At 37.2% G+C, this 25,010-nt stretch overlaps 1 protein-coding gene across 1 annotated transcript in view; it reads left to right on the forward strand.

The window, feature by feature from the left end:
- CADM2 (cell adhesion molecule 2) overlaps positions 1–25,010 on the forward strand; it is a gene marked incomplete at its 5' end in the record, with an annotated part of 173,812 nt that overhangs the window by 70,691 nt on the left and 78,111 nt on the right. Inside the window, one exon of the mRNA XM_010017566.1 lies at positions 12,960–13,050. Within this exon, the coding sequence (XP_010015868.1) occupies positions 12,960–13,050 (91 nt within the window). The remainder of the gene's footprint in view (positions 1–12,959; positions 13,051–25,010) is intronic.

Genomic DNA, 25,010 nt, shown 5'->3' on the forward strand with positions numbered 1-25,010 from the left:
GGGTGGATATTTCCATCTTTACCAGTGTAAAATGCAGTTAAATATAGTAATAAGAATGCAAATTGAAAGATACAGCTTCGGTACATGTACATCTCTTCATTTTGAATGAAAAGTGAATAAGAAGTTATTCTATCTAATTATTTAGCTCAATAATTATGTAAACACTATGCTAATAAGTAAAATTATCTTGTTTAAGCTTTTCATATTAGTGAATGCTTGAAAGAAATGAAACATAAAGGATAGTTACTGTAAACAGTAAAGAATGATATCTGTGAACATGAAAGTTCAGTGCCACAATTTGCATTTTTAAATGAGATCAATTAGGTTAATGATGGATGAAAATAAGAAATGCATTATTTAAATGCAAAGTAATCCAAAAACTTGTAGGTCCATTTACTGCTAAACTTTCATCTTTCAAAGGGGATATCTAGTTCAAAGGGTTAATGTACAATCCTGACCTTTCCCATCTGGAGGCTTATGTTCAAATATGGTTTACAAGTGAAATATAATCTAATATAATATATTTCTCTCTAAAATCTTTTGTAGGAAAATCCACAGAGGGCCTTGTCTATTTTGCATATAAGCTTTAAAATGCGGCGTGGGCAGGTTATTCCATTTGCTTGTTGTGTATTTAGGAGAAGGCTCAAGGATTCGAAGGAAATTTGGGGGGGAACATTTAATAATATTAGAAGTAGGATATTCAGAAAATAAACATAAAATAAATATAATTCCATATCAGAGGAGTAAGCCTTTAGGCATAGGAAAGAGACAACCTGTGGTAAAAAGACTGAAAAGAAAGAGGTCATGGCTACACTGGGAAATGGAACACAGCAAGGTCATCCCTGAACCTGTTCCAGATACCTGTTTGAACCGCACAGTGCTTTCCCATGTGAAGATGCTATCTTCGGTCAGTGTATGGTGATGTTCCTGAATTACTGAGCACTGGTGGACTAACAACTGTTTTCTCTCTGGAGGGGAGGCTGGGAACATAACCTTACAGAGCCAGCTGTAGGCTTTCGAGGTTGTATGGTTAATTTGGTCATGACTGGTCATGTGCCATTGACTTCAGTACAAATTCCCACAGTGAGTCAGTCAAGCCACTGGAGCATATTCGTAGGTGGACATAAGAAAGAGAAATCAGTTCATCTACCTGCAAATGTGAGAAAACTAGTGTAATGCTGTAAAAACGCCATACAGCTCATTTCCTGTAATGATAAAGCTTTCTCTAGGTAAGGAGATAGGTTCCAGAAATAGTATCTGTTACAGGCAGCCCAGCAGCAGCAGCCCCAAGACTGACTGACTGATTTTTATGCTCTTGATCCAAGTAACAATCAATTACTATAAAAGGGATTTAAAAAAAAGAATAAACTTCTCTGCATTGTATTTGATAAGATGAATGCCTACATAGATATAATGTGAATATATTAGATGATCTGTGTTAGAGATATGTAGTGAAAGGTTGAATTTACAGAAATATTAGACAACAAATTCTTATATCTCATGACACCAAGAGGATGATAAAGACCGAGTGGCTGAATGGCAGTCCCGTGTCTGAGAAGTTCCACATCAGGTCCCAGTTGGAGCGTGGGGACGTGACTTAGATCCATTATGCTCCATGCCACCTTCAGAAATATGTTTGAAATACCTTTTTCATTTTCCCCTAGCCTAGTCTTGGTGTTATTTCAAATGGCATCGTCTTGGAAGAACACCGAAAATTACAGAATCTGTAAAGCTCGCACCCCAGGTTACAACTCTCATCACCTTCAGCCAGTCAGTCTGCTGGTAGAGGACAAAACTGTTCCATGCCTTCCCTATAGAACTGCTTGGGGGGCTGTTTATTTCCAAAACTAAAGACTAGCAAGTAGGTGAGACAGTTTGGAGAAAAACATATATAGAGATTGTTAGTAGGACCTTCCAAGGAGTAGAAGTTTGCCCTTCATGAGGTGTAGTATATATTTATAAGAAAGAAGTCAAATTTTCATGCCCCAATACAACTACTATATTTATTATTTACTATTTTTATATAGATTAAACTTTTATAGTGTTCAGTATCTGATAGGAATGTCAGAGAAAGGCTTGAAGGGGTATTTTGGTATGCTGCGCATCCAGAGCTCTTATTTACTCCTTCAACAATTTTAAATGTGCTGCAATTCTCAAGCCATATTCAAGATAATTTAAGTCAGACATAACAGAAAACTGAAGGCCTTAAGCAAAAGAAACTGAGGATGCAGAAGATAAAGTTACATTGAAAGGTCTGACTCAGAGTTAGGCATTTCTTTATGACATATGTGACTTAGGCAGAAAGCTTTTTTCCCTCTTGCCTTTTTTCTTTACTTCTCTTAGGTGACATGGCAAAAATGAGATAAAATATAAATGAGTTGGAGAGAGCACAGTGTAAGGCAATGGAGATGTTAAATGGAACAGATTTAGTCTGAAGAAGTGACATGACAAGGAACAATTAAACAACATGAAATCTTTAAAACTAAGCTTTATCACTTGCATTCACTAAAGAAAATGGAACTGAGTTGCCAAAGAAAATAATTGTTTCTACCATGTCATTCCTGTGCGTATGGGACTTAGTGGATAACTAAGAAACCAGTGACCCATCCTGCAAAAGCATGTAAAAGGGAATAGCTTTATCTGGTGCCAACTATCTTCATGAAGTGGCACACATTTAGAACTGTGGTGACAGTGCCACTCTGTCTACCACTTAATTCAGCAGGGTCTACTAATTTGTGCTTACATTTATCTCTGCCATTTTTAAGACCAAGCACAAAGTAGGTAAGAGTGATCAATGAACACATTACATGACAAAAGAAGGGTAAGTTTTAAACACATTTTAAACGGAGCAGAGAGGAGCTGTGGAGCTTTGGTTGTGTACCTCCATATTCTTTTTTGCCTTCCCAAAACCTCTAGCCACACATTATGTACTACCACATTTTAGTTACCTTTTTTTTCCAGCAGTTGTGGTGCAGGAGTCTGGTATGACCAGCAGGTCAGAAACTGAATGAGGTACTGTGAATATTTATAGAACCAGATAATCAGCATTCACAGAATTAGTAACCTAAAGGATTTCCTGTGAACTTAGCTTGAATTCAGGCACTCATGAATTACGAGTGTCAGGAGAGAACATTTCACTGATCGAGCTTTCTTTTCCCCCACATTGGCATTTGGCTTGTTGTTTTATATCCACAAGTGTTTTTATACTTTCCTTGTATCAACTCTCATTACTTCTTTCTTCAACAAACATCATATTAAACTAAATTAAAAGAAACAAGATAAAGGATGATGTAATAGTCATCAAAGAATCTCTGATAACAAAGGGACCATATGCTTTTTCTGGTCCTGCTTGGCTGTAAAGCAGTTTTTAAAGGAGTATAAAAGGAAGATACAGGAATCTCCATTTGGATATGGTACCACATATTCACTTGTATCAAAGCTAAGTATTTTTAAAATATCACAAAGCTCACTTTTGCTGTATTATTGAATACATTTGTTGAAGTGAAATACCATTGCCATGACACAATCATTTGATCTAGATTGTCTCCCTCACAAATACTACTAATAAAATAATTTCTCAGACACGTAATACTCTCTCTTCAGTTTAATCAATGAGTCATTTGTTATATTCTGAAACAGAACATCAAACGTACTGTAACTCCCAGGATAACTTTATGAAGTTTACCAGTGCAGACTTGCTTATTCAAAGCAATAGAGCACAGGCAGAAGCCATGCTACTTGTCATTTACAAAAGCCGCCCAGTTTTTGGGAATGCTGATTCACAGCTGTAGGATGCACGCAGCTGGTAAGCATAAAAGCTATTAAAAATGGTGAGCACTTTCACAGAGCTGATTAGAGTACGCCTCTCTCTTCTTTCAGATCTCATTTGGGATATCCAATTTGATGCTTATTTTTGCACATGCTAGAGTGGTTTGTCCTTGGAATTTACTTTAAAAGTCTTTTTGCCCTAAGCTTAATTACTTAGGTTTTTTTAGAAGTAGGAATAAAATTGTAGGGGATTATAGACTTTTCAAGAAGTTTGGTAATTGCTATCTATATATGAAAATTGCTATCTTCTCATGGTTTCTAGAAAGAAAAAAAGATACCTTAAACTGTCCTATGCTTACTCCAGTGCTAATTAATCTGGAAAGCAGATACATCATCATTTTCAGAGGTATCTGCTTATTTTATCTTTGCATCTGGAGGTGATGGAAAGGTTCCAAGGAAATAAGAGAGAAAGAGCATGATGAAAAATGTTGAAGGCTGTGGCATAAATAGATTTCGCAAGCATGCTCTTGGAGAAATCAGACAAAACCAGGTAGAAAATAAATGAATTAGTCTGTCATGAAATACTTTTAAAATCTTATCATCTGGCAGCCATTTATTACCAGCTGGCAATAAGCTTTTATTATCAGACTGCTAGAGTTTTATAACATTTTTTAAAATGATAGCACCAGAACTGTTGTTGTTCACTGCCACAATAAAGCATCAGAGAAATTTATGAAAGCTTTTCAATATTCAGAAGGTTTGCAGTCATAAAATAAATGTATGAAGTAAAGACATGCTGGTGGTAGCTCATAATTTAGCTAAACCTGTAACAAGAAAAGTGCGTTGTAATGAATCAATCACACCAATTTGGACTCTGGTGCAAAGAGGAAACGGTGGTTAGTGTGCAAAGAAATAAGGTAAATAAAGTAATTAAAAGTGGCAGCATAAGCCTGAGTATTGTAAATCAGGGCAGGAGATGCTGAAATGAATATGTCAGAACTTAGAGTGGTTTGGGAGCAGTCAGTGGACAACAGCAGGAAGGTGGGGAGCCTAATGCATTTCTATCGTTTTTGGTGACAAAGGAAAACGTGTGAGTTTTCCTGGGCTGTGGCGATTGCTGGCTACACAGACAGCTTGAAACAATAATCCTCAATGACAGAAACCTACCTGTTCATCTGAGGAGCATAGTAATATTATGATCCATTGGTCTTGGGACTCTTGTTAGGAATAATGCAGGAGGTTACTTCAAGAGAAGAGTGCAGTGAGCCTCACACCAGCCAATCAAAGCAGAATTTCATATATTGCAACAAGGCACAATGTGCTTGCTGAGAAGGTGAGAATCCTCCTCTTGTTCCTTGAAATCCCAAATTTCCTCTAGAGAAGGAGAGAAACATTCCAGTGCCTCTGCCAAATGGTCTGGCAGCCATGACAGGGATGTTATACCATAGGCAGCGCCTATGTATTTTGTTCTGTGGGCTGCCTGGAGCTCAAGGGAGTGTTTTCCAAACTGACAAGTAGTTAATAAAACACGTTCCTTGTGTTACTTAGGGTCTATGAAGGTAAAATATGCCATTCATAGGAAGCTCACTGATCCCACAGTGTGATGCACATAAGCATAGCTCTCTTCCTGAATGCATCCAATGGTATATTTTGTATTATTGGATCAATGCAGAATTACATTGTTAAACAAAGCCTTTTCTTACTAGCAGTACTTTTAAGGCTTTTTAAGCCATTGTGTATAGAAGAAAACTTCTAGACGCAAAAGGTAATTAAATTCATCTAGTCATCATCCTAAAAGGTTAAATAAGAAGGCAGTAACAATGTTTTTAGAAGGAGGGATTTGAATAACACTTGTAGCACAGCCTGATCACTTGCTTACACTGCGAGTGATGTGTTCATCCCTCCCTGTATTGGTGTCTTTCCTATTACTGTTAACATAATTTGCACTTAAATAGTAAGTCCAACAACGATCACAGAGTTCCTTACAACAAACTCAGCTTCTTACTGCTGGTGGAGAGATGTTCGTAATATAAACTACAGAGAGAGAATCACCTTCAAAGAAAACATGCATCAGAATCAAAGTATTCCAGTGGACGCCTAGGGTCAATTGATGTTAATGAGCTGTTTTCAATTACTTAGGACATGATTAGGGATGGGATTGTGCTTGCCCTGATTTTGAAGTAAGCACCTGACAGTTTGGTTGCATAGAAACTAATCAGATGGGAGGACAGTGTTCTGGAGGTTTAATAATGCTTGTTGTAATATTATGTTGTATAGAAGTGCACATTTTAATTCTCAACAGGCAGACATATTTGGATGATTGTGCTTCCCTTTCTTTACCATTTTCACTAGGTTTAGCTCCTTGGTACTAGTTTGAACTTGGAAAACTAAGTGGGATATTGTGAAAAATGAAAAAAAGCACAGAATCCCTTGTGTTTTAAGAAAGATTTAGACAGCATGTGTCACAGTAATGTCTGCCATGCTTAGAGGAAAGACCTCACCAATGGATTTTTCTTTTTGAACCCCAAAGACTCATAAACTAAAATAATTCAAGAGATTAATCTTTCTCTATACACTTTATATGTATTGAACCTTATATGTTATGTCACAATATGGGACATTTTTTTTGTGCCAGGTCTTTTAATATCATACAGGCCAGGAAAAGTACATTCTCTGATGAAGGGACAACCCAAGAGAAATGTGATTTCTTCTTGACACTGTCACCCTTTTCCTTAGAATGATGTGAACCAACCTTCCCAAAACTACAAGTTGAGAACTTTAGTACTTTGTACTGATTGTTATTGAAACAGCAAATAACTTGTTTTATATTTAGTACTGGACAAACCCATGGTAGCCAGATACAAAAAGAAGATCGAAACATTACACAAAATCAGTGTATAGCATGCAAACCTGTGAGTGGATGATACTGCAGGAGATTGTCACTGAAATTTTCTAGAACCCGTATCTTCTGTTATGCCATTTTACTTTGAGAAATAAGAGTTACAGGCTTGATGCAATAGACACGTTTAAAATCAAAGACTCGAAGAGGCAGTGCACTTCACATGAACTAATAATGTGCAAACTTAAAATCCCCAACTGAATATGTATCTGTTACCAGTTTGGACAAGGTCTTCTCAAGTTTGGGTTGGTGTTAGTAATATAGCTAATCTTGCATTTGGGTTCATTTAGTGATTTTAAGTATTTATTTTTTGTTATGTTTAAAATTGTTTATGTTATGTAATTTTATATTATGTTGTGTATATTATATTATGTTGTGTATTTATATTATGTTGTGTATATTATATTATGTTATGTAAAAATGTTTCCATCTTTGACAAGCAAGAAGGATACTCTGAGAGCACCTGCTCAAAGGCTTTAACCCGAGAATGGATGTACCAAAGATCCTTGATGCTAAGCGCTGACAGAACTTTCAATTAAGCAGAAAAATGTAGGGAATATTGAAGTTGTCTGGGTTTTTCTTTTTATGAATATCCTAATCTGGCATTAGAAACCTTTTTTTAATTGAAGAAATACGCATGGCATATTCCATGCTATGTTGGCACTGAATGTAAATTGGGACAATTTGCATGGTACTGAGTTACTTATGGAATTCTAATTCATAATATGGAATGGGTTAAGAATTGTCTATTACCTGTTCTTGTTAGAAAATCCTAATTTAGCCAAATTAGGACATACATAGGAAAACAACTTTCTCAGATTCGAAGTGAAATCCTAGTTCAAAACGTGACTGGGAGACCTTAGAATACCTGGTAGACCTCTGCTATTGTATGGGAGGTCAGGACACAAATCCTTCCACTCTTTGAATCAGATCAAACCCTTAAACCACAGACACCAAAGGATTGAATGCTCTAATCACTGAATTACTGTCGAATAAGTATTTTGCTGGATCTGGTCTATTTTATGCGAATACTTCAGTACTCGTGCAGTAAGGAACCTTTTTTTCTCATAATCACTGCATAGGCTCTAATAAATTGTCTAAAGAAGTAGTCTTGGTAGGCTGATTACCTCTTCTCATAAAAATCAAATTATCCATGAGGGGGTATACAATGTAGAATGCTGAAGTTCAGGATCCTTCTTTAGGGATCAATAACACTATCTCTGTAACTGGAAAGAAGGAGGTATTCTTCCATTCTGCTTTGTGAAACTTTTGTCACATTGGAAGATATTTGAGCTGCTGAGTTATTGCATTTATTTTTTAAAAAATAACAGTAATTCAGCAGAGAACTTGAAAATTTGGAGCCCTGACATGGATATCTACATCTGTTACATTATTCCTTTGTAAGTTTCTGGAGAAGAACCACTAAGACTTTCTATTAATTCACTGGAAGCCCAAGAAAGGCTAAAATTTGAGCAACATAGAGATTTACCTTTTAACAAAATGTACAGAGATGTCTAGTAGTAAGCACTGTTTATATTACCGCTACATATGTGTTTTTATATATCTATGTATGTAAATTCTCTGGAGAAGACCGATGCATGCATCTTTGAATAGGTGCATTTCCATCACTATTTGAATTGTAACAGCTTTAAGATCACTAATATTTCTACTCCTGAATAGTCTGCTGCTTCCAATAGTAATTTCTTAAAAGTGTCAAGAGAACATATGTACTCCACTCACCCTAATGTCTGCCCAGGAAAAGAGTTAGCCTTATTTTCTGTTTCTAGGATTGTAAGTGCATTAACTAAAGGTAATTACATTAGGGAGAGATTATTTGATAAGATAACATGACGCTATCCTAAGATCATCATAATGTTACCCTTTTGTCTCACAAAGGATTTTTCTTCTGAATTCTGGTTATTCCTATACACCTTTTCTGATTGATGTCCTAGGATGCATAGGCATCGTACTTGAATTTAGTTACTCACCAGGAGCTGGGAGTTCCATGGAAAGGTACCCACGTAATCCAACATACTAAGGAAGGGACTGAGGGCTTCTGAAGTTACATAGGAAAAAGAAGCCAAATTACTTTTTTACTATCTTGGCACTAAGAAAAAACTAGTAGAGATTAATTTTCAGATTCTGTTGGTGACCTCCTTTTCATCATCTTAAGCAAATTACTTCTATGAATTCAGTTTCTGCTTTTACGCTGTGGTTGTCAAGAATTTACACACATAGTTTAACATAACTTACCAAATGGGAATCTTTCAGTGGCTTCCATATGATTACTTTATATGGGGAAATTTATGTGAATAAATTTATATGAAAAATGATAAAAATAAATAATGAAATCTTTCTTACTTCCAGCAGTGTTTTTTGGAAAAAAAACAACACACCTTTTAGTGTTGAAGATCTGATTAACAGCAAAGGTCTGGTGACTGATAAAGAACCACTGTTATTTTGAAATAGCTTCAAAGAGATTAAATAAAGCAGTAAAGCGGTTCCACAAGGTATACATGTTGCCATTAGTTATTGCTAAAAGTACAACAAAAATTATGTGTTTAGTTTCTTCATGTATCAGATAACATTCATTACCCCTGTAAATTGCAATCAATTTTCCGCATGCATTCGCTGATTTTTGTATGTTGCTGAATAAAGGTGATATTGTCTGATCAAAAAGAGATAAATCTTCCCAAGCCTTTGAAATGGTTTTCCTGGTCTCATGCGATGAGGTGCACCAGCGTCCTAGAGAGATGGATGGAGTATAATCACTCAGTGGAACTTTCATCTTTAATCTGCTGAAACAGGAAAAGCTATCTAATAAACCCCATGCCATAGTTTTTAACTGTAACCACTGCTAAACTGTTATTTCCAGCAAAAAGACGCATTTGTGGCATACGGAGGATAGAAGGATGTCTTGGTATGTCTCCAAAGACATGTTTGAGTCTCAGTTCAGGTTGGCGCTAGCTATCAATTGCAGCTTTTAAGTACTCATTGCTCACGCTAGACTGGAGGGCCCAACTCTCATGTTGTTGGAGATGCATGGGAATAAATAAGGCAATGGGTAATGAAACCAGTATGTTTTACTGTGAAGGCTTGCTATATTAACTACGCTCGCATAAACCACTGTGTTCTGTTGTTTGGTTTTTGCTGGGGTTTTTTGTTGTTTTGTTTTCTGGTTTTATTTTAATTGGATTTACCCAGTGCTTATTCTTTTTGGAATATTTATCTTCTCCATAATGTCATTGGAGCTCAGGACGAGGGCATATTTGTAAAGAAATTTCAGTCACCAGTCCTTTGTTCATAAGAATTGTTTGCATTACTGATCTACAATGTTTTATCACCATGAAATTACTGGGCCAAATCCTAAAAAAGATGCAAATTATTAAAGTTCTGGTAAGTTTAACTGATGTGAATTGGTAGACTTCTACCAACTTCAGAGGAAGAGCAACAGAAGCTCTGACCCAGAATAAAACCCTTGATCCCACTCCTTTTGTTTGTTTTGGTTTTAAAAGTAGAGATTTTTTGACATATCTACATTACTGTTAATAATCTGAGGAGCATATCTGAAAATAAATCAACCTCTCTTACTGTTTTATTGTTCTTGACATGTTTTTCTTTCTGTTGACTTTGTTTTCTAGTCATGGTGGTGTTTGCTGGAGCTTAGGTGATGTTCCAGTTATTGTGATTAATACTTCTGAGTGTGACAGGTTAAAGCTCACGGTATTCATAGAGTACATTTATACTTGTCAAATTCTTCTAAAATGAGCAGTCCTAGCAGGAGGTAGTATTTTGTAAGAGCATTTAGTCAGCAGGGGTTTATTATCTTTGTTAAAATAGCATATTTAGGTTAGTTTTGATGCAATTATTCTAAAGATTTCTTCTCATTTTAAATGCTGATGTGAATGTGAAATGGAGGACAAGTTTGTCTTAAAAGTTCCCCTCTTCTAAAAGTACACTTTAATTCTGGAGGGAAATCAAGCATAGCATGAAAATGAAGTGGAAACAGTAACACTGAGAATGGAGCACCCCAACTAGTCTTTGAAAAAGAACTGTTAATGAAATACAAAAATTGTCATTTGTAAGCTTCCCTAAAAACTCTGTATTGAATTAAACCCTGTGTTTCCTGGTTTAAAGAAACAAGTAGTTACTGTACAAGTCAATTAGTAGGGAAAACTTATTTCCTACACTATTGTGCTTTAGAGAGTGAAACATAAATACAAGACCTCTCATTCTCTGTTGGTAAGTTCTGCGTAGAAGTGCATGGAGAACAGATTGCTGGCTGGGGCATTAAACAAGTAGGAATGGGAACTTCAAGTGGGGGAAACAGCACTGCACTGATCCATGCAAATGAAAGCTTCATTGTCTGAAGTCTCTTCTTCTACTTTATGGGTCATTTACAGTGATGTATAAAATGCTGATCATTTCTTAAATATTTAAAGCCAATAATGCTAGCTAGATGGGCCTTTAATTTCTTTCCTCACCTGTGGGTATCATGATTACTTCCATCAAAGTTTAGCTCTTTTCTTAATATTTCTCTAGAAACCTCTTGATCCCATTGCATTAGTTGTCTCCCTCCCTTGGTTAAATTCTACATATTCCTATCTGACGCTGATTTGTTCCTCTGGTTCAATGTATAGTCAAGAGAGTAATTTATTCATCTTTAATAGGACCACTGAAATCACAGAAGTACTTGATGCCCTGATTTACTGAGGCACTTGAGGTCAGTGCCCTAAGCATGTACTAAAAATTAAGCAAATGCCAGCATGACCTCCAAAGGATTAGTCACCTGCATAATGGTTTGCAGGGTCCTTACAAATATGAACTTGTGGAACAGATTTGCTACTGGTGTAAGTTTAGTGCAGCAGTACTGAAAGCAAAATGATGTTGATGATGCTTTCAGTAGAATTATGGCATGTCTATGCTAAGCTTTCCCCTTTTCTTGTCTTGTGCCACGCTGATACATTATGATATGCCAAAAGTAAAAATGAAAGTGAGAAGAAAAGGCTTCCAACATTTTTAATTGCTTATATGCCAGTTAGTGTTCAACGGGACTATTTGCATCTCAATAAGAACTTATATTGTTACAGCAAATCATTTTTTCCATTTGATTTTGTAAGGTCATATTGTCATGCTCTCTCTCATTTGCTTGATAGTAGGGTGGCTGTGGTTTCACTGCTGCCTCTCTGCTAACAAGCATAGGACTTGCAAATTGGAAGAGACAAAACTTAGATACCCTAGATTTGCAGGTTAAATTATTTCTTGAGACATAGATGAAGATTGTGTTTTGTATTAGGAAACTCTGGAGGAAATGAGAATTTATGTTTCCTTACTGAGTCTGAAAATCTTCCTCCTTGTTACTATAAATGCATTTTTGTGAAGAAAAAACTAGTTTGTATAGAGATGTTTCTTTCTTCATGGTTGTCTTTTTCCTTATAAGAGGTGCCTCTCTAAATCATGTAAAAAATTTTGATTAGGAGAATTTTTTGGAAGTTAAACATCTACTGCAAATGTTTTATTCTACATGAATTCACAGTAGTTATATTGTGAATCTTTTTACATTTAAAACTATAAAGTTAATTCCAATGTATAGGAATAATATTTTAAAGTTTTTAGGACAGATCACAGACTTCTATATTGTGCTTTTTGCAGATATTTAAAACATACTCTTTCTTTTTCTTGTTTTTTTTTTTTTATTTTAAAAAAAGAATATTCTGTTTTAGGAGCAGCATTATTGCATCTCGGAAATAATACCCTGTAAAATGCCTGTAACAAGGTGTTTTATCTAAAAGTCCATTGTAGCTTTCTTATTATGAGTTTCAAGTTTCAGCAACAATAAAAGTGTTCTTATTCAAATGTATACTATTGCATTCATTCGTCTAATAGCATCATTCCATCATATCAACCTATAAATAGAGAAAGAAACAGCTGTGCAGAGTACTTGTTGTTCATCCTCAATATTTTTGTTTTGTTGTTAGATATCAGACTTCGGAATAGTTGTATCGAGTATTTGCATCAAATGCAGAAAGGAAAAAGTGATTTCCTCTGAGTATACACGTGCTTTCTATCTGTGTTTCCTTGGGATATAAAAAGTTACTGGTTTAGTTCCATTGGTCATTTTTATTACCTTCCTGAAGACAATGGAAATTGCACAAGGCTCCATATAATAGCATCTCCAAGTGTAAATTAAATCGATGATACAGTCTTTTGCAAGTAGAGAAGAATGTACTCTTAGATAATAAATTTTTTTTTTTGTATATATCAACAAGATGTCTATTTTTTTTCTTCCTAGATACACCTTTAGTTAAAATCATTTCTTCCAATTCATGGCCTGAAGAAGGACAATCTATAATTTTGACTTGTGAATCCAAAGGAAAACCAGTGTAAGTGATTTAACAAGTAATATGTTTTTGTTATTTTCTTTACTCTGCTGTGATTGCAATCTTCCGCTGCAGAAATCTGCTGGTTTTGTCTCGTCCTGGGGTGTAAAGTAATCTCTGGTATAGAAAACCCCTTGAAGCCTGTCTTCATTAAGTGTCTACAGAGGATTGGTCTTTCACTTTGTCATCTATTTTAGTTTTCAGGAAGAACTCCAGCTGTGAGATTTTCATTTTTTTTCAGTCAGGTATATCAACCTGAAAGGAGTGCAGGCTTAATCAGTCACTGTTTACATCTTTGAACTGATGATAGAAGAGAAAGTGTCTCATGAAAATCTTTCTACATCAACTAGCCTTAGAGAAAATATATTGAACTTTCTGGATGCTTTGGCTGTCATTTAAAGGGGAATTTGGAGTTTAATGATATGTGCAACTTGGCTGCCTGTTTCAACCTGAATTGCAAAAAAAAGTAATCTGCTTTAAGAATATAAATTGTTTTACTTGGAAATTAATGTCTCTGCCATAAATATTTTTAAAGACAGGACTACAGAGATTACCTCTTGCACAGAATCTACTATGTAAATAGGTTTCACACTTTAAAACATACCTTCTCAGATGAGCTGGTACATATTTATCCATAAAAATATATAAATCATCCAATTACTTAAGTTAATATGAATCAAGTTTCTTAAATATTGACCTTCTTTCTGCTCAAAAGTGTTATATGGAGTGGTGTTACGCAGCTTTAGAATGGTCTTGAAAGTGATAGTGCAGTAATATTTTGGTTCCAGAAAAAAGCCAGAAATTATGTCATTTAAGGCAGAATTTCTGCCTGGTGTAACTTTATGGTGGACTTTATGGAATTCCTTCATGTAGTAATCTGAAGTGCGATTTAGGTCAAGTCAGGCATTGAAGTCCAAAATTACTATTTTGAAAAACTCTTCTGAGTTTCGTCTGGCATCATTTAAACTCCTTAAGTACTTTTGGTTTTTATATTACATGCCTGTACCATTTGAAAGAAACTTCTCCATCCACATCTTGACTGGGTTGAGCAACTCAGCGTCTAGACTGTGCTTCTACCCTGCCTGAGACCGGAACCCAGGGGGTCCGTTCACTTAGTCTTACATGGTGCTCAGTGCAACTGGTCTTCTGTATAGCTATGTACTTTTGAAGTAATATGTGTTTCTGAGACAGATGCCTCTGTAGGTAACTCACAAAAATCAGTTACAAGCCATGTCTTGCTTTTATAATATACTTGAAGGAGAAGAAATTACCCGTTAACTTAACTTGAGCATTCTCCTAGGTATCACAAGGTACAGAGTCTGTTTCCCCTTTACTTTCAAGATCAGCAGCAGATGTGCAAGTGCTTAATTTTAGGAAAGAGGTTAGCCCTGATTGCTCCGAGCGTACTGTTGGCTAGGTGATATTTAGGATTTTCCTTACCTCAGTGTTTTCTTCATGGTTTAACAAGTGACAGCTACATGCCAAGTTCTCTGTTTGGCATTTAGACTTAGACCTTCTCGCCCCAGGTGTTTGATTTTCACTATTTGTCTAACATTCACTGTAGGGATAAAGATTAGAAATAAGGCGGTCATTATGTATTTTTATATTTTTAATTAGCTGTTATTTGTTGGGGGGGAGGAGGAGTGTGGGCAGTTCAGCCCTTCACATTTGGGGCCTTTAAATAATGAGAAAGTTTGGAGGTTATGGGTTGATTTCATATTTTTACTCTTTTTAGTTTTGTGAGACAGCTGGATGATTTGATAGATGGATGTAATCAGGATGTGGGGAGGAAGAACAAATGGGTGTATAATACCAACCAGGGGTTCTAGTCATCCAGTGATTTCATAGAATAGAATCATAGAATAGTTAGGGTTGGAAAGGACCTTAAGATCATCTAGTTCCGAGCTGCCTCTGAGTATTTACAACAAGGAGGCATGATGCTTTTCAGTTTCTGGGTGTATGGGAATCATTTCAACTGTCTTTAAGCATCTGCGGAGTAGATACTTAGGTCTGAGCTCTTCACTTGGGCTGCCCTTTGCCTTCAGTGGGGTGATTTGGGCACTATTATGATGTCACTGTCACAATGTCAATTACAATAGGCAATTGCAGAAGAAAGAGCCAGGCTGGATTATAACTACATGATGTTTAGACAGTTAATTCAGTCAGATATCTGCCTTTACATTTTGGGATACCAAATGTAGATTGAATTACATTTATATAAAATTTTGTATCTATGTTTAAATTTGGTCAGGTGCATTTTGCTCTTTGACTACAGCTTATAACCACATTTTCATTGAAAATGGGCTGACATTTTTTCACATACTGAAGATGTTAGACTCTATTAAAAGAAGAGATAATGCTTTCAGATACTAGATTTTCCTCTAGACCTCTGTACTTGTTAATCATTTCTGAAGGCAGTAAAAACTATAAAAGCTAGACATCCACAATATTTTCTATTTGGGACATGTAATATTATAGATATACTTTATATGTTACCATTAGGAGACACTAGATAAAAACTAATAATTCAAATGGAGCTTCAGTTGAGGTGTTTACCAATTTTAGTTGCATCCTTAATGGATTGAAAAGAAAACTTTACATGTTTTGGAAGGGCAGCCAAACAAAAGCTCCACACCACAGGATTATCAAGGCAGGGCACCTGTATGTGGTATTGGGGCTCAAATATTTTGACAATAAATACACCTCTAATTGTCCATGCTACAAGAACTGCCAACATCAGCTGCTCCTTATTGCTTCATTAGGTCAGTCTTTCACGGCACAGAGCCAGTAATAAATAGGCATCCTCCTGGGAGCAGTTTGCAGTTGCTTAGCAAGAGAAACAGTAATGTCATGCTCCCAACCTACATTATGATTACCTTCTGGCTTGGAGAGAAAGAGAAATTGGAGAGGTCCACAGAGCCCAAATTTGTCAGTGTCACAAGGTAAGTGATGAATTGTGGGCTTCATGGAGAGCTCAGAGCCAACCATGGTTCCTTCATAGTCATTTACACACCATGGGTTAATTTCTGTACACTGTCAACTTTATGTCACAGTTACAACAGTCTCTCCTTTTTCCTGTAGGCAGGAGTGAATCATACGAGTAAATGAACACTTACTTCTAGGTACATTTCTCTTGTATCCCAGAGCAATTTTCACAAGCTTCAAAATGACAATCAAGATGAAAATGGAGAAAGAATGAAGCCAGGCTGTAGCTCTGGTGACATTTGTGATACCGATAGCTGCTGCAGAGTAATTCTTTCCTAAAAGGGAAAAGTAGAATGAGGATAAAACTAGAAATATACTTGCCCCATCTTACATCTCAGCACAAAGTCCCTCCTTGAAGGGTTTCTGTCCCTCAAACCATGTGCATCACGGATACCCAGATACTGTGTTTCGTTTCTACAACACAGTCCTAAGGAAACCCCCTATCTAACATACTGTCTTGTAACAGGAAATGGGAGGGAAGCCTCGCTCAGACCAACACCTCTAGGAAATTAGCTGCTCTCTGCAGCTCAAATTCTGTACTGTGCTGTTTTATCTCTCTACTTATCACTATAAGGATGAGGATGGCTCTAGATCTGGTCATCACCCTGTGCTTATTGCTATTAGGGGAATTACTTCGGAGGCAGGAGCTATTCTTCTGGGTAAGCACTGTATTGCTGCTATAGAAGTATGATGATGCCAATAGAAAGAGCAGGCCAGGTTCTTGCCTGTTCTGCAATGGTTTTGCAGAGGCAGGCTATGTGTGGGATTAATAAAACATCACAGATTGATATAGACTCTGCCACAGTTCCCTCTAGAGTACATGTCGTAGCTGCTGCAGCTTCAAGCAGAGGCAGACTGCCTGGGAGGTGCTGGGGATGTTACTGCAAGAGCCATTAGTCCTTGAGTTTGCCCCTAGAGACTCTGATGGGACATGTGTCATGGCACCAATCCAATGTGGTGGGATGACATACTGACTACAGTGTTGAGTCAGAATGGAAGTGGTGAAATGGTGACGGGAGGAGGCATCCTCATACAATGCCTTCCAAAAGACATCAGTTGATTCAATTTTACAGCACTGGCTTAATTTATTGCCTTTAGGATCTCATGTAAAACCTTGAATATTCTCTGAAAAAATAAAGTTACACTTATGGAAGTAGTCTATCATCCAGATGGTGGATTTAATGATGTTCTGATCCAGTGTGTGTAGCACTTGGGGCACCTGTTATAAACAACAAAAGCTGGGTATTTGAAGTATCATATGCGGGAAATTTTCTGTTAGTTGAAAGAAAAGAAGAGGAAATATATCCATCAGTTTACTGTGGAGATTGTTTTTAAGCAGACCTTGTAAACATAACTCACTATAGAAACCTACCCTATTATCTGTAATATTTTAAGGGAACTTGAGAACACTGGTGAGGATTGCTGTCCGATTATCAATGCCCAGTTGGTAGATCAAATTTAAGAAGGTTTTTGTTTTTAAATTTCTAGTAGGTGTGTTTGTGTCAGCTTAGTGTTTTCTTATGCAAGACTTGGTTGCTGTTTTGTTCACCCCATTAACAATTGTAGCCAATATTGGCATCCAGTTTTGGGCTTTTTTTTAAATTGTAGGTAAAAACATATTAGACACCCTGCAGTTGACATCAGTGTTCAGTAGCATTACTCTTTTGGAGATACTCTATAATGTCAAACCAAATCAAAGGTAATCATTAGCCTTTTCAATCCTTACAGCTGTTTTATCTTTCCAATATTTTTGGCTGGATCCCTGGACAGTTGTCAGGCTATAGAATTTTACTTAAGGAACTTGCCTAATATGTCTGTAAGGTGTCAGTGGCTCTTTCTGATGTATTTCTTTTTTAGCATAATATAATTTTACCTAGGCTTTGTTTATATTCCCAAGAAGGAAATGTAATTAAGCTTCAGAAATCATAGGCATCCTTTTTATGAACTCATATGCAATGTCTAGACTTTTATGAAGTCATATTGCCTGAGAGTATTTTGAATATTTTAAAATAAAATATAGCTGTAGTAAATAAAAACCAAAGAACAAAGTGATCATTTACAGTCCTCTGTGCTTACAAAAGATTTTAAAAGCTAATCTTTGCTTATTGCAGTTTGCAGCTTCTACACACTGTTGTGTCTAAACAAGATAGTCTAGTGACTCAAAACTGACCCAGAATTGAATGCAAGAACTGCCCCATAATGAAAGAAAGGTTCAATATTTAATATTCTTAGTCAGCGCTCTCACCAAAGCGTGCATGATATATATTAGAATGTTTCTAAAGCAAATATGAAATATAGCCCCCCCCCGTTAAAGTCAGTGTCCTTTCAGCAGAAAGGACATCAAAATGTAATGGAATAATTAAGGCACAGGGAACAAGGAGAGAGTTGGCTGTCTCGTGTGCTTTAGAGGAATGTCTTTCCATTCCATGAGCTCAGGGGAATTACAACATAGTTGGACGACTAATTTAAAGTGGATATTTGGCCTTATTTGGAATAAATAGGAAAGATTTTTATTTCAGGAGAGCGCTCATATATGTATCCTTCATTAGAATGTTATTCATAAGGTCATGAAAAAGTTAAAGAGAAAAGCACAGTCAGTAATAAACAGTAATATTATATGTACCCAGTAATTTATAGTCAGATAAACATTTTAATATCAGAAAAATAGATCATTTTTAATAATGAGGGCACACCAAATAATCAAGCTTGCACTTTAAAGCTGTTGTAAACTATGTGTATGGTATGACCACAGAAAGTTCTGTCTTTTCTGATACATATTTCAAGAAGATTCCCTTGAGTGATACAGACATTTTGCAAAGGCTGATGGATACAAATACTGATGATACCAGCGAAATATACAGCAGCATTCTGTCCGTGACACCGTTGAGTGTCTGTTCGTTTGAAAAGGACCTGGCAGGGCTCTAGATCAAAAGAGAATACTTAGTAAAAGGACTTAGCTAGGATTCAGTCACCTGAATGCTGGACTCACACTGGCTCACGTTTAGCCTACTGTCAGCCAGGACCTCCAGGTCCTCCTCAGCTTAGGTGCTGGATTTTGCATCTGTCCTTGCAGAATTTCCCAGCCCCACTGTGAGGGACCTGTTGGCCCATTCCTCCAGCCTGCAGAGACCCCTCTGAGTGGTGGCCTTCACCTCAAATATACTCAGTACAGCTGAACTTAATGAGAGCACATTCCATCACCTCAGCCAGGTCTTTGATATTTAACAGCTGAAGAGGAGAGGACCCAGGAGACACTCCTGAAGAAATCTGCTTGTAACCAACCACCAGGTAGAGTGTCCCTCAGCCCAATCAGTGGTCCAGCCAGGTTTTCACCCATTGAGTATTACACACATCCAGGGTGAGGGTAACATCCTAGCCTAGATACTACCGGAGACAGTGACTGAAAACTTGCTAAAGTCAATGTAGACAACATACACTGCCTATTAAATCTACAGATCCTGTCATTTCTTCAGTTTTCACATTTGGTATCTAGAAAATTATAGAAGCATTTATTCATGAATCATTTCATCACAGGCTAAAGGATAAAAAGAAAAGAGTATAAAATCTGTTCCTTCCTCCAAATAGTTACCTCAGTTCAAACAAATCCAAAGTAGAAAGATGTCTGTCACCTCAGGAAGGTATTTTGGGAAATGCCAGAAGGGACACATTTGGATTTCCTGATTTTCATTATGTGAAGAGAAATGTCATATAATACTTCTCTTCCTGAAATCTGTGGCCTTATGGGCAGGATATAGGCATTGAAGGGGATTCCTGACTCCTTCAATGGAATCCTAATTATGAATGGTATCTATCAATGATCTTTATGACTCAGGTCTTATTTGAGGTATTAGAATTAAAATAATTTCTTTGTAGGTGTTCATATGTTTCTTCCCCCCAGTATCTGGGAACTTGGCAAATATTTAAATGTTTGGTTTTATCACACCTGTGGACAATTAGTGTATTCAATTGCCTCAAATTTACAGCTGGGAACTGAAGCAGAAAGAAATTCCAAGATCAAAATTGACAAATAGGTCATGTATATTTTATGTCTAACATTGAACACAGTCCTCATTTTCCCAAGAGTATTGGACGTGACATAGCACCATGCTCAGAAGATAGCTCATCATTGGTTTGAATTGTAACAGCGAGTTCTTAGCACATCTACAAATCTATGCTTAAGAGTCTGAAATCAGAAACCAGTGGAGAAAATTGCAGAAACCCACTTGACATTCAGCTGTTAACATTTTGGTGTACGTGGTTTGCCAATGTTGCTTTGGAACTACATCATAATGGCAGGTTTTGGTTCTGAATCGTTAGTCTAGTGTCCAGCTTTTAGTCCAATTCTTTCCTACAATTATACACTATCTGGACTGTGCCATGAATACTTAGCCACTAGTGTCAACTGGGAATGCTAGTATCCGCTCCACCTGTATAAATTATCATAATGAATCTGGAAAAGCATGTATGTTTCTGTGCTAATAAATCACCTTGCAGAATGAATCCACATCCCGAGCTGGATGCTTGGGCGGTATCAATAAATATTAATGATATGGAAAATGGGATGTCTTTGTCTATATCCAGGATAAAATACTACTCTAGCTAAATGTGAATGTGGTATCAAAGTATTTCTCCCTTAAGCTTCAGACATACTTCTTGATAAGAAATCCTGAATCATAAGAGTCTATTTCCAGGTTTCTCTGGAAAAGGAGCAACTACAACTGAAATCATGTAGGTAAAAAGAAAGAAGTAAAGTTAGGTGCTGGAGTTCTACTGTTTCGTGGTTAGATGTGGACAGTCTTTGTCTTGACAGAAAGGTGGTTACTTTTGAATTTTGTTAGAACTGCTATGCATTTAACAAACTGGGAATCTCCCTGACATCCTTCGCCTTGATGCCAGAACTAACATTAACCTCTAATACCTCTCAGTAACTTAAGTATCTTTTTGTTTATCTGATTTATGCTTTCTGGTTACTCTGAGTTTACAGTTAAGTTTCCAGGGACACGTGTCACACAGAGCTTTGGGCAAGGTTCTGTAAATACATTCTTCAATAAATGCTTATGTGAATGGGACATAGTATTGTATCTGTGGGTGTAGGCTTGAATAAAGATAAGAACCCCTCCTCACAGTTCTCAGCCCTGTGCTCCTTGTCATTGGGGAACAGCCCTCAGGATAGCTCAGGCTCTCCTATTCCTGTCTTTTGCCTCATGCTTTGTCCTTTCCAACTTGTCTTTCTTTGAACTTGGCTTGTTCAGCAATTAGATAGAGCCTGTCTCCTACAAATAGAGTAGGTATCTCTGTCCTGTCTGTCGCTTCTGCCTTGTTCTACTTTCTCGAGAAGTTTGTTCTTTGTCTTTTTTTAACCAGCACTTTTTCATCTTTCTCTCTGTATCCTATTTAGGCTCACTCTATATTCGTTTCTGTTTGGAGAAGTGTCAACTCGTATTTCTGCAAGAGGAACTGATTATATTTGAGTGGGTGATTGTTAACTCAAACCCAGCCTACTGTTAACTTTGTCTGATGGCATATAACCTATGTCAGCTAACGTTAATCGCTCTGTATCCCATAGTTATTGTCAATGACACAGAAATGTATTATCATCAACTGGACTTGTAAGTTAAGCATCTAGGTTCTCCACCCATGTAGGCAGCAGTGTATATATAAAGCTTTTTTTAAACACTACATTTCAGAGTCAGGAAAGTAAAGAGCAAATATATTGTGTGCAACACAGACTGATCACATAACAGGTGACAGAATTTTTCTAGATGGGAATATACATAACTCTTAATAATGACAAACTTTATCAGTATCCAGATTCTATACCCAGTTTATTTTTAAAACAATTCTAGTCAATGGTCACTGATGCCAGCCCAAATGTCTGTTGAATCCAAACTTAGCATTGTTTGCCAGTACTTTGCCATCATTTGCAAATAGTTGACCAATATTTAAATTGTCATTTTGAAGGAGTTTATCCTAATGATATCTCCTACCTTGATTTAGTAGGCATCTGTTATATGCTGTATCGAATGAGTGCTCATTTTCAGTAAAATGTCCTAAAATTTTATGAAGAGTATTACACGAATGCTAGAAAAAATCTGCCTAGTGAAAATTTCCTGATAGGTAGTTTGTCTTTGCAAGAAAAAGCCAATTATTTTAAAGGATTATGTAAATATTCAGCTTGTAAGCTTCTACACCAATATGTCATTGATATTAAACCTCCACTGTAGAATTATGCCATGATGTAGCAGATAACATATTAAGAAGTAGGTAACATTTTTGCTGGGATACAGTATGTATATTTAATAGATTAAATTTCAGCTTGTGTTAAACATCGTGGCCATCTGGGAGGTTGTATCTTCTTTTCACAGCTGGGACTGTGTATGCTTTGCTTTTTTTTTCCCTCAGTATTTTGCAGGAAGTAGGGAAATTGGTGTTATAAAAAGTGTGACACAGAAAGAAACAGGTGGGAGCAGTAGTGCCTGTCTGAAAATTACACTTTACAATAAAGCCTCCTGCAGTGCTTAAGAACTTCCCCTTCAGTGTTCTGTAAAATGATCATATTGCCTAATGGGCTCAATTCAATAATTGCTTTTCCTCTTTTTTGTGTCCCTTTTCTGCAGTGTTTACACATAAAACAGTGCAGAAAGTACAGTATGAAAAACACCTAAATGCAGCATTTTTAGTGCTCATTAAATCTATTTTGCATGTGTATGCCTTTCAAAATAGTTCTTTTCCTTGCTCTCAGGTGAGAACACATTCTAAAATAAGAAAGGCCCATGGAATAAAATAATAGATAAAATTGAAATACAGCATGGGTAATTCTAATTTGAGTGCTGGACTGGAAGTGAAAACATGAAAAGAAAGGTTTTGGAAGAGGATATGCTGCTCAGTCTTTTAGATACTTAAGTTTCTATAGATAAGGGATTAGCTACACTTACAGGTAGAATTACAAGTGTTGAATCAACCAATTAGCAGTAGAACACAAGAAGACACAAGTATAACTCCTTCAGTGCAAATCATTCTCATGGTGTTTACTCTGTTACACAATGATAGAAGAAAATTTGTTCCCTGTATAGTAGATGTGGTCCGGAACACCCAGTGTCATGGAGAACATCAGCTCATTGCATATCTGCATATCTACCCCAAATATAGGTACGTGCTGTAAGCTAGCAGGGTAAAACAACATTCTTCTAAAGGGAAGGAAGTGTTCATTGAAAGGACAGTGAAAGGCACCTTAAGATCAAATAAGGATTTCATAATTACTCTTTTTTATTTCTTCTTTGTATTTGGTATCCTGTTCTGAACACATAACTTCTCGTTATGGACACTGATTTTGGAATTGCTAGGTTTTCCCCCATTGAGAATAGCTTGTACTGTTCCTTTCTCCACTGTTACTTTACCTTTTTTAGTTCATTATTTTCAGTACAAAAAATGCTTTTATTTTTCACCCTTCCCTAGCTTTTGACACTATGTTAGATATGTTTTTTCCTGAATTTTATTCTTCCCTCCCCCCCCCATTTTTAAAGCACCTAAACCAGGGAGAAGCAGGTTTCTGTGCCTTGTTCTGTTATACATCAGTTCTGTACATTTACTATGATCTTAAGCTCTTCGTGTGCAGAAGTCAAGCTCAGAGTGCAACCTTTTTTTAAAATCACTGAATTGCTATGGAGGTGAAGGTATTGGCGTATTCACTAGTCATTGCAAAGTTGAGGCTCATGTACAATTAATGTGCAAATGAGGTGCAGAAAACGAACACTGGAAGAAAGGGTTTAATCAACAAATTCAAGTGTAACCTTCTGCCTGATCATCCTTCTCCAGAATTACAAATTCTCAGTCGGTGTGCATGTTTTAAAAGGGTGTATAAATGGAGTGAGTATGGGAGGATAATTATACAGTGGGGTCTGTTGGCACACTTCTGGAATGGCTGTGAAAGGTGAAGCCACAAGTGAGTCATGGGGAAGGGTTTAAGTGAGCACTGAAGACTGTCCCTGCTGAAGACTGTTCCTACCTAATACTGCACTAGTACTCAAACTGCACTTGCAGCAGTGACACCCATTCAGTAAATCCAGTGCTTCCATGATTTTCTAAAACCATACTGGCAGTTTTCCTCACCTCACAAAACTGGGACTCACAGTCAAAACGAAATCTCCAGATTCAGGGCTTAATATTTAAATTACTGCTGAAAACTGTTCCCAAAACTTTTAAGACCTGAGGAAGGACTGAGTCTGTGATTTGTGGTTTGCACAGGAGAGCAAAAGTGGCAGGCTGAAAGGATACAGAACCAGAAGGAGAAGAAAGCTTCCAAGATACTGCTATAGCTGCTTGCCTGGTTTGTCCCTCATTTAAGAACCTACTATATGCTATATGAGGGGCTGAGCAGCCATGCCAGGGCTGTTTATGGTGGATAACCCAAGCAGGGAATGATTTAACTGGGAGACAGTGGTGAGTCTAGTGGGTTTTGGTTGGTGGTGGTCTGGATAGGAAATTTCATCACAGATATGTGAGCTGCCATGCATGCATACTTGTTTGTGTATATCATGCAGGCTTGAGGTTACAGTCTTCATAGGATCATAGAATGGTTTGGGTTGGAAGAGACCTTAAAACTCATCCAGTTCCGCCCTGCCTGTCACAGGCAGGGACATCTTCCACTAGACCAGGTTGCTCAAAGCCCTGTCCAACATGGCTTGTACAAAGGAAGAACAGCACATTCGCAGTTCCATATCTCCACCCTCAAGGGATTGGGGAATGGGGCTTTGATCAGTCCGTAACAGCTCCTCTCTTCCATAACAGCTCCTTCCTCCTCACACTGCTCCACTGTGGTCCTCTCCAGGGGCTGTGAGGGCATCCCTGCTCTGGTGCCTGCAGCACCTCCACCCCTTCCTCCTCCTCCTCTCCCTTTGGGTCTTCCAGGGCTATTTCTCACCCGGTTCTCACATCCAGGCAGGTTTTTCCCTTCCTCCCCCAGGCTTTCCCTAGGCACC

This window comes from Nestor notabilis, unplaced genomic scaffold (assembly GCF_000696875.1).
Source record: "Nestor notabilis isolate BGI_N333 unplaced genomic scaffold, ASM69687v1 scaffold2447, whole genome shotgun sequence".
NCBI lineage: Eukaryota > Metazoa > Chordata > Aves > Psittaciformes > Psittacidae > Nestor > Nestor notabilis.